At 43.1% G+C, this 10,347-nt stretch overlaps 1 protein-coding gene across 1 annotated transcript; it reads right to left on the bottom strand.

Annotated features, from left to right (window-relative positions):
• Nucleotides 1-225: 225 nt before the first annotated feature.
• LOC117399894 (uncharacterized) lies at nt 226-5,886 on the bottom strand. The gene is made up of 3 exons (XM_033999328.3): nt 5,638-5,886; nt 3,853-4,037; nt 226-3,207 (listed from the first exon to the last, which is right to left on the bottom strand). Exons 1-3 carry the CDS (start codon nt 5,831-5,833, stop codon nt 2,710-2,712), a joined length of 879 nt encoding a protein of 292 aa, XP_033855219.3. The 5' UTR covers nt 5,834-5,886; the 3' UTR covers nt 226-2,709.
• Between the last annotated feature and the right edge of the window lie 4,461 nt (nt 5,887-10,347).

Below are 10,347 nucleotides of genomic sequence, written 5' to 3'. Positions count from 1 at the left end.
AAGTTATTGTATTTCTTGCTCTTATTGTATTACTTGTATTGTAACACTTGAAATGTATTTGCTTACGATTGTAAGTCGCCATGGATAACGGCGTCTGCTAAGAAATAAATAAATAATAATAATACCGCTATGAATCGTGCTGAGCTTTTAAAAAAAAAGTTTCAATGATGTGGTTAAAAAACAGAAGCAATATCAGAAAAACATGAATGATACATGGTTAAGAAATGAATTTCGGTTTGTGGTCCCCATTTATTATACCTTTATAGTGAGTGCAACAACTCTTTTTTAAAAATAAATAAATAAATAAATAAATACAAACTGCTCCTAATGTACCTGTCACAGCGTAGGGTCTTAGTTTTATAATCTCCATATACAGGGTGTGCAGTAAGTCAGGTACCACAGGTAGAACTGTTAATATTGGTCGTCTCCATTTCTTTCTTGTGTGAAATGTCTTCAACTAACGAGGAGTGAATTCAGATCAGTTTGATGTGTGGCTGCCAATTTAACATCCTAAAATAGCAGAATATATGATGCCTGACTTATTGGATACCATATATATATTTTTTAAATCAAACAAATATGTATTTATTCAGTGTGAAAATGGCAACTTTCATTGAAATGAACAGAGGGATGAAGGTTGATAGTGTGGATACTACTTACTATACTGGACCCAGAGCAATGACTAACATTTCAATGTATATTTTTCAGGGGCTCACAAAATACAATCATAAATCTCTCACCTTTTCGAGTAACGTATTCAATGTCTTTAACGTAGTCTAAAAGGCGAGTGATTTAATTCTGTATTTTGTGAGCACTTGAAAAATAAACATTGAAAAGGAGCAGACTTTTATGCACAGTCAATTTGGCACCAGTTCACATCTGGAATAAAGACTGGGTTTTAAAACCCATCACTCAAATTTATCTGTATGGACTGCGTTTCCCGTTTGTTTTTTGAAACATTTTAAAAGTAAATATGAACAAAAATAGGAGCAATTTGGGCAATAATGAGCTACATAAATTTAGATTTACAGTAAATAATATTGTGCACTTAATAGATACCAGACCTTGTATAACCAAGCTTTTGCTTTTCATTTGGGGGGGGGTGTCACACGTTCCGATTATGCATTCTAACTCAAAGAATCAATATTTAGCGTAGTTTTAAACCCCAGTAGGGTCAAAGAACTTAAACAAGCTGGCAGCACAGACTACAGCTACTGGATGTAGTAAATGCCAAAGTTGTACCGATAAGCCGTTCCTTTTTAGCATGACAATGTGCAGTCTAAACTAAAAAAAGGCTGTGTTCACACTGGGTCCGTTTAGAGGGTTTGGTCCGCACTCGGTATGGTTCGGCACGTTTGGTGTGAAGTGTGAACAACAAAGTCCGCTTGGGGAAACGAACCGTACCGAGTCCATGTAAAGAGGTGGTCTCGCTCCGTTTGGCAAACGCAGAGTCTGGTTCCGTTGCTAAACCTCAATGTGAAAAACTGCTGGACTCTGTCCTTTTGCACATAGGAAAATAACTATACAAGGTAACCTTAAAATCAGAAGTAAACAGTTTGTTCACAGTTTAGTTAATACTCTGAGGAAACAAGTTGAGCAAAAATCGAAATGTCTCAGGGGAACTACATTTGGGTTACCAGATCGCCCTGTTTTCGGTGATAATTTTTTGTCCCGGTTTGAAATAGTAAAATTGTTAACTTGTCCCAGTTTTGCTATTGTATTCACATTTGTTTTAAAAGTACCAAACTTCATCAGTGTGCTCAGCAAGTTAACAGCACATGTATTAGGCTGTGTTAGCAACATTCAAATAAAACAATCTTATGATTATGTGTATATCGCACGTTTAACCAGCAATAGCTAAATCTATTTTTTTCTAATCTGGCTTTTTGTACATTTAACATGTTTTGATTAGATGACAATGAAAATAATGAGTTGTTATGATCTGCAGTACATACACCCGATATTTATTTTCTAAATCATGACTGTCTTATCATATACTGTTATTTTAAAGACATCAGTAAATTAAAAGCACACGTCCCTGTAGTTTTTCACTCTGGAAATGTGGTAACCCTAAACTACATGAACAGTGCGAGAAACTGAAGCTCCGATAGAAATTTGGTTAGACACCAAAATCAAAGTTGAACTGGACAAAGCTCACAATGACTTTGTTTAATGCCTACAGTAGAACAATCGCGCAGTATTGCTTAACTGAATACTGCACTACAGGCATTCAAAAAATGTATTCATTAAACGAATTAAAAAGTGCTCCTGCAGTGCTTTCTTCCACAACAATATGCAAGAATCTAAAACATGTTATTAGAAAAAACAGAGTACTACATTAATAGCTGCCATCTTTCAAGACACCTTGCAGAACATTGTAAACACCCGGTTCACAGACCATAAAAATGACCCGAGTGCACCTGTAAACTGCGTTGTGAACACAAACAAACTCGGTCCTGAAAAAAGTTGGAAAAGGACCAAACAAAAGAACTTTAGCTCCCATCTAAATGAACTCGGTCCCTTTACTTGCAGATAAATGTGAGCAGCGAGCACACTGATACATTGTTTCAAACGAAACAGACCCAGTGTGAATGCAGCCAAAGGCTTCTCATAATAACCTGCGGAAAGCCCATCGTCACCTGCTCTTACATTTGAGGTAGGACGGTTCCTTCAGTGTTGCTTTTTAAAAACCTTCACACAGGTGAAGTATCAATCTGTAGGGTCTTTATCCCTGCACAGGCGGGACAGATTCTTCTCCTTGTGGGTCAAGAGGCATTTTCGGGGGAGATCGGGGGCACTCTCTGTGTCAGAGGGACCCTCGGGAGACTCAAAGCTCGACACGAAGTGGGGCGGCTCGGAGTAGCCGAACTGCGCTTCGAAGAGGATGTTCTGGATCTGCAGCTTAGCGAACTGCTTGGCCCTCAAGTTGCTGACGAGCCGCAGCTCGTTGGCCACGTGCTTTCCAAAAATGTCTTCCTCATCATCGAAGCGCGGGGCCGGGAGAGGGGTGGTGGGCAGGGAGGCTGCCTTGTATGCCTGGACAGCCTCCTGGAGCAGCAGGCCCTCTCGAAACTTCTTGTGGGCGCTCAGGTGATTAGGAGCTTTCCGTTTGCTGCTCATCACAGAGCTGGCCCCCAGGTTGGAGTCTTCTCTGTAGGGTTTACTACCCTTGTCATCACCAGCATCCCCATTCTCTTCAGCCAGCTCCTGCAGAAACACAGTTAAGAGGTCTTAATGCAACAGCGGAACCTCAAAGTGACAAACACAGCGGAAATGGAGTATGTTCATATTATGTTATATGTGTACTGTGTTCATAAAGTATTTCAATGTGTCTAGAACTAGAAAATAGCCCAACAACTGAAAGAAAGACTTGCACACAAATCTATTTAACCTTGTGAACTACCAGATATCATGTTTTAAAATAAAATACCAACACTGCTTGAAAGGTATTCGGTGGCAAAAATGACCATGTTCATATTCATTCACAGAACAGAATTTATGACTGTTTTAAAACATTATCATGCAAAGGAAACCAATGCATAATGAGATCTGAAAAATAACACACATTGTATTTCCTTTCTTGAACAGGAAACATGATTTTTTTTTTTACCCCCAACATATGTATCTTGATCTACCTATCTATATACACATTTTGAAGGAATATTAGGACATTAAAAAACATGTTCGTCCCTGTACTAAGTTATTTTGGCTGGGATTTTACCTGCTTCCACTGTAGAGTCACTTCTCCTTGAAGACCGAGTCTCCACGGCAGTGGGGGTGACACCCTAACAGAAGGAAACGTTTACCTTAGAACAGCTACACAACGGCACATATGCTGAAAGGGACACTTACAGAGATGGTGGCCTTCCTGGGCACGACCTGTGCGCTGAGGAAGAGGTTCATGTGATCGAAGAAGGGCCACTGCGATTGGTACACTTCCCTGCTGTCCCCTGCCATCAGCCTCGACTTCTTCACCTTGGCCAGCTCTTTACTGTAGTAGGTCCTCAGATTCATCAGCTTCTTATTTACTTCATTCACTGGAAATAAGAGCAGCAGCAACATTTCACATTTCACGACCAAGGCCGTCCCCAATATTCATATTATTAAATTCATATGAAAGTCAAGTCATCAACAGCTGTTAAACCTAATAGTGATCCATAAACTCAAGAGATGTAACAAGCATGTCAGTTACATCCCTCCCTCGTCCTAGCTGTGAATGCAAAATTAAAACTACCAGTATGATGAAAACAGTTAGTGACCATAATGATCAACAGCATGTACAGAATAGTATACATGAATTAACAAAGACATGCACAAACGCAAGTGTGACATACTGTCTGATGTATGAACATACCCATGCCTCCATATATCCCCAGAATCTGATACTCCACAACTTACCAAAAAATGTTAATAGCAAGTTTCATGGCCACGTTGTAAGCGGTTCTAAGATATATGCTAAAATGTATGCGTGACAGAGACAGGTGGATGAACAGTAAACAGTAATAACCCGTAGTGAATTTTCATAAGGGAATCTCTGTGTGACAAACCACTTAAAACTGAGCCCAAAACGTACAGTAAATACGGTATACCAACTATTTACATTCAAACAAAATCCCTCGAAACTCTGCAAATAAGATAAACGCTTCCCAATACGGATCCAAAAAGGGGGCTTCTCGTTAACATAACAAGATAATAATCACATCAAGGCCTACAACAACGTAATGTTAACTGCAATTAATGTGAAAAACGCTTAACAGGCTTAATTGGTTTGAATTTAAGCACATTATGCGTTTTTCACATTAAGCGCGTCAAGTGGGTTATTTATATTAGTATTATTTATTTCTTAGCAGACGCCCTTATCCAGGGCGACTTACAATTGTTACAAGATATCACATTATTTATACATACAATTACACTATTTTTTACACATTATTTTTACATACAATTACCCATTTATACAGCTGGGTTTTTACTGGAGCAATCTAGGTAAAGTACCTTGCTCAAGGGCACAGCAGCAGTGTCCCCCACCTGGGACTGAACCCAGGACCCTCTGGACAAGAGTCCACAGCCCTAACCACTACTCCACACTGCTATTTGTAGGACTTAATGTGATTATTAGCTGTTACTGAGAACCCCAATTGTGGAACAGTAATCGAAAGTTATCTGCAGTTTGTAGGCATCTGTTTTCACTTTATGTATTTTAAGCCAAGTTAAGCGAAGTTAACAGTTTTTCTTTTTTTGTAATGCGGTAAGTGTATTTATTTATATAGCGCCTTCCATACTGCAGTATACCAAAGCACTTAAACAGTTGCCTAAAGCAACATATTTCGCCTTGTGAAAGTAGTAAACAATGTACCACTACTAATACTAACACAGATAATTCTGTATCGTGATTAGAAGGACTCACACTATTACAAGTAGCACTGTGTAATTCCAGTAGGCCTAAAACTGAGGGTATTGTTTATACCGATTAAGTTGAAAATGAGTAGGTACCAGTACACACAATCCGGAATCTCTTAATACTGGCCCGGCTAAGGCAGCGATTCAGTGACACCCATCAATCAAGTAGGAAAAGGAGGAGGTTTCCCATTCGTTGTTTGTTACTGATGGTGTGTCAGAGATGAATAATATACTCACCAGGCACGTTGAGTTTGACACCGAGCCGCTCCAGGGCGGCTTGCCGCTGGTTCTTGTTGTGATAATCCTTGCATTTGACATTCCAGAGTACCTCCTCTTCTTCGTACAGCCCGATGAGTTCGTGGACTCGTTGTTTACTCCACGGAAACTCTACCTTCACGATGGTATCCACAGAGGCAGCCATTCTGCTTGTCATATGACTCCGCCAGCCACGTGACTGCCGCCCCGTAGCGGATTGGTTTAGAGAGGGCCTTAACTTTCCAAACAAGCTGTTTGTTTTTTTTGTTTTAATTATTATTAACCGTCTGGTGTAATGGTAAATTTGCCATCTCACGAACTATTTTATGAAACCAAGCGGTTAACTAAACATATTATTATACACCAACAATAATAGGCTAGGTAATAATAATAATAATAATAATAATAATAATTTGCACCGTAGCGGTGCATCCCGTTATTCTGGGTGTAGCCACGTTACCACTGGTTGGAGCTCTGGGCCCGATACAAATTGGGGCTGTGGTTTGGGAAATTGTGCCTGTGTGTGTGTTTGTTTTGACATGAGGACGTCGTTTTGACTAAGATTTCCTCAGAGAATAAGAATCTAAAAATAAATGTAAAAAAAAACTCCAGCATATTGGTTACTTAATAGTTAAACGCTGATTCGTGTATTATTTTATCGTGTACATAATTTAGAACCGCTACTAAAGTACAATACTTTCTTTTTGTTGGGAGTCTTTTATTTACCTATAATGCTAAAAAAAACTACAAGCCCGCCCACCCGCGCCAGACAGCCCGCCTCTCCCCCTGACCCTACTCCTGCTTTATCAGCGGCATCCCCGCTGCTTCAGGTATGACACGAGTCCAGTTTTGGGGATGGAACCGCATCAGTCTCGCGTTTTGATTGGTCCATGTCTGTCACGTGAAAACACGAGTGGAAAAGCTTGCAGGCATTTTTAACATTGTGATGAGAGAGAGAGCGAGCGAGTGATTTGGTTTCAACAACCTTTCAATTAAAATATAATGTGTTATTTTGCTGTATTAATATAACAAACTATGGGTTATTACTTTATATGAATTATCATGTTATGCACGAATGTACGAATTGGCTTTCTGTAGTGGTGTACTTTTTAGCATATATCTATAATCGTTTGCGCGATATAATATGAAATGTATACACTATTGCAGTTTTGTTACAGAATACATTAGTTCTCTAATGTAATCACAGTTTTACATATAGATTGACCCTGTTTTCATTTACGTCCCAAATTCTGGGCCACTTTGCATTTTCGAATTCAGCCTAGTTTTTGTCATGCATACAGTTTACCATAAACTGGATCGTGAATTCATTTAAGAGTAACCCTTAGTACATGAATCAAAGTTAATGTATTTTTTACTCTCCCCAGAAAACATTATTTTCTTTTATGAAAAAACAGAAATAAAATGTAAATGTTAAAAAACGTATTTCTTATTACAATGAGGAAACTGCATTACACTGAAATAGATACATGAAAATTAATTAAAGCAGTCGTTTTCCTTTATTAAATAAAGGCTAATATTAAAACACATTTTTGGGAAGGAACATGGTATTCTAACCGTGAGTAGATGAAGGTCGTTTATTTTGATAATAATTAAATAATCAAAATAAAAATCATAGAGTGAGGAAAAGGGGACTGGGAGTTGAAAGTGAAAATAAATTATTGAATTAGTTTTTCTTTTACCCTACCCTTCCCAGTATTTTCCTTGTATCCCCTTATATGCCCTCGCCCCCCTCTTTTACACCAAACCTGCACTGCACAGGGAGCCACCCGTTTTCAAATGCTACATTTTCAACAAATTTTCAGCATGATGGCGGGTCAAGGTTGGATTTTCAATAGCTTATGAGCTGCAGGTTGGCAAAAAAGTCTAAACTGGTGTCCTTTCCAGCTGGGGACATGGCGCTTGGAGGGATCGACAGGGGCCCCGAGGTGGACCCCAGTACCGATTTTTCAAGTCTCGGGGAGCCCCGGAAACCGAGATATAGCATCCTGAAAATGTATATGGGAAATCCCATTATAAAACCCCTTTGGGGCAACGCAAAATACGTTTTTTTTTTTTTTTTAACATTTACATTTTATTTCTGTTTCTTCATAAAAAAAATTGTTTTCTGGGGAGAGTAAAACATACATTAATTTTGATTCATGTACTAAGGGTTAAGCTTATGGTAAACTGTGCATGCATGACAAAAACTAGACTGAACTTGAAAATCTAGTCCAACTAACCTCTCCGTCAACTCCTGCTCATTGTTCTGTACCGCCCCCCTGGGCCTCTCACTCACTTTCTGGATGAACTCGACTATCTACTCTCCTCCCTCCCCTCTCTGTCTACCCCGACTGTCCTGTTGGGTGACTTCAACATCCATCTCTCCAACCCCAGCCACTCTGCTGGATTCCTCCCTCTCCTTCACTCCTTCGACTTCTGTCTCTCTCCGTCCCCTCCTACCCACAAAGCTGGCCGTCAACTGGACCTCACCTTCTCCAGGGCCTGCTGCCCCTCCACCCTCTCTGTCACCCCCCTGGACCTCTCTGATCACTATTTCATCTCTTTTTCTCTGTCTCTCCTCCCTCTCCCTGCTCCTCCTACCCCCACTGTCACCTCTCGCCGTAACCTCCGCTCTCTCTCCCCCTCTGTCCTTGCCTCCACTGCTCTCTCTCACCTCCCTCCTATCGACTCCTTTTCACAACTCTCCGTAGACTCTGCTACCTCCACCCTCTTCTCCTCACTCACCTCCTCCCTCGACTCCCTCTGTCCCCTCACCTCCCGACCTGCTCGCCCCTCCCCTCCCCATCTCTGGCTCTCCTCTGCGCTCTGCTCGGCAAGAATCACACTGCGATCTGCTGAAAAGAAATGGAAGAGAACCAAACTCCCTGCTGCCCTAGACCTTTACCGCACTCTCCTCTCCCCCTTCTCCTCTACTCTCTCCTCTGCTAAATGTGCTTATTTCCAATCTGTAATCCAAGCCTCCACTAACAACCCACGTAAACTATTCTCTACCTTCTCCTCCCTCCTAAACCCTCCCCCCCTCCTCCTCCCTCCTCTATCTCCCCTGATGACTTTGCCTCCTTCTTCTCTTCTAAAATCTCAGATATCCGCAAACTCTTTAACACCTCTCCCTCCCCCGCACCCCCTCCTGCTCCAACCCCTACACCCACTACATCCCCTACTTACTCGCCCTCCTTCTCCACCTTCTTGCCCCTCTCAGACTCTGACCTCTCCTCCCTGCTCCAGGGTCACAAACCCACCACGTGTGCCTTGGACCCCCTCCCGACTCACCTCTTTCAAGCTGCTGCTCCTGCTCTACTCCCCTTCATCTCCTCCCTCCTCAACACCTCTCTACTTTCTGGTATCTTTCCCTCTGCCTTCAAAAAAGCCTCTATCACTCCCCTCCTCAAAAAACCTACCCTCGACCCCACCTCCCTCCAGAGCTACCGTGCTGTCTCCCTCCTACCCTTCCTCTCCAAAACCCTCGAGCGGACTGTACACCGCCAGCTCTCTGCTTTCCTGTCCAACCACTCTCTGCTTGACCCTCTCCAATCTGGCTTCCGCTCTGCTCACTCCACTGAAACCGCCCTCCTGTCTGTCACCAACTCACTTAAGTGTGCCCGAGCTGCCTCTCTCTCCTCTGTCCTAATTCTCCTCGACCTCTCTGCTGCCTTTGACACTGTTGATCACTCTATTCTACTATCATCTCTTGCTGACCTGGGGATCTCTGGCACTGCTCTGGCCTGGTTCTCCTCCTACCTCTCCAACCGCACTTACCAGGTAACCTGGCGTGGAGCAACCTCCACACCTCACCCTCTCTTAACGGGAGTCCCCCAAGGGTCAGTCTTGGGTCCTCTCCTGTTCTCTCTCTACACCCACTCCCTGGGCCCCCTCATCGCATCCTATGGTTTCTCATACCATTTCTATGCTGATGATGCTCAGATTTTCCTTCCCCACCTCTGACTCCACCATCTCCTCCCGTATCTCTACCTGTCTGTCTGCTATTTCCTCCTGGATGCACTCGCATCACCTCAAACTCAACCTCTCTAAATCTGACCTCCTTTTCTTTCCCTCCTCCTCCCCCTCCTCTGATCTCTCTATCTCTGTTCCTCTGGAATCTACCACACTCTCTCCCTCTTCCTCCGCTAAGAACCTTGGAGTCACCCTGGACCCCTGCCTCTCTTATTCCCAGCACATCTCCACTCTGGCACGCACTTGCCGATTCTTCCTGAGCAACATCCGAAGAATCCGACCCTTCCTCACCAACTATGCTACCCAGCTCCTGGTCCAGGCCCTGGTACTCTCCCGCCTAGACTACTGCAACTCCCTCCTGGCTGGCCTCCCTGCGTCCGCCACCCGTCCGCTCCAGCTCATCCAGAACTCTGCTGCCCGCCTGGTATTCTCTCTGCCTTGCTTCGCCCACGCTACTCCTCTACTCCGCTCGCTCCACTGGCTCCCGATCACCGCTCGCATCCAGTTCAAGACTCTTGTACTAGCCTACAGATGCCATGACCAGACTGCACCCAGCTACCTCCAGACCCTCATCTCTCCCTACACCCCCACTTGACCTCTCTGCTCCGCCTGCACTAGAAGACTAGCTCTACCTCCGCTACGCTCCCCTGCCTCCAGAGCCCGCTCCTTCTCCACCCTTGCTCCGCAGTGGTGGAATGACCTTCCTACAGATGTCAGGAC

The sequence above is a fragment of the Acipenser ruthenus genome, chromosome 4 (genome assembly GCF_902713425.1).
Source record: "Acipenser ruthenus chromosome 4, fAciRut3.2 maternal haplotype, whole genome shotgun sequence".
NCBI lineage: Eukaryota > Metazoa > Chordata > Actinopteri > Acipenseriformes > Acipenseridae > Acipenser > Acipenser ruthenus.
Note: the sequence above shows the minus strand (reverse complement) of the source record. Positions and strands in the feature narration are given on the sequence as shown.

What these genes read in the sequence shown, in the direction of transcription:
- LOC117399894 (XM_033999328.3), bottom strand. Translation starts at nt 5,833, where the DNA reads ATGACAAGCAGAATGGCTGCCTCTGTGGATACCATCGTGAAGGTAGAG. An exon ending in TGTCAAACTCAACGTGCCTG is followed by an intron (nt 4,038 to 5,637) that starts GTGAGTATATTA and finishes TCTTATTTCCAG; the next exon opens with TGAATGAAGTAAATAAGAAG. An exon ending in CCAGGAAGGCCACCATCTCT is followed by an intron (nt 3,208 to 3,852) that starts GTAAGTGTCCCT and finishes GTGTTTCTGCAG; the next exon opens with GAGCTGGCTGAAGAGAATGG.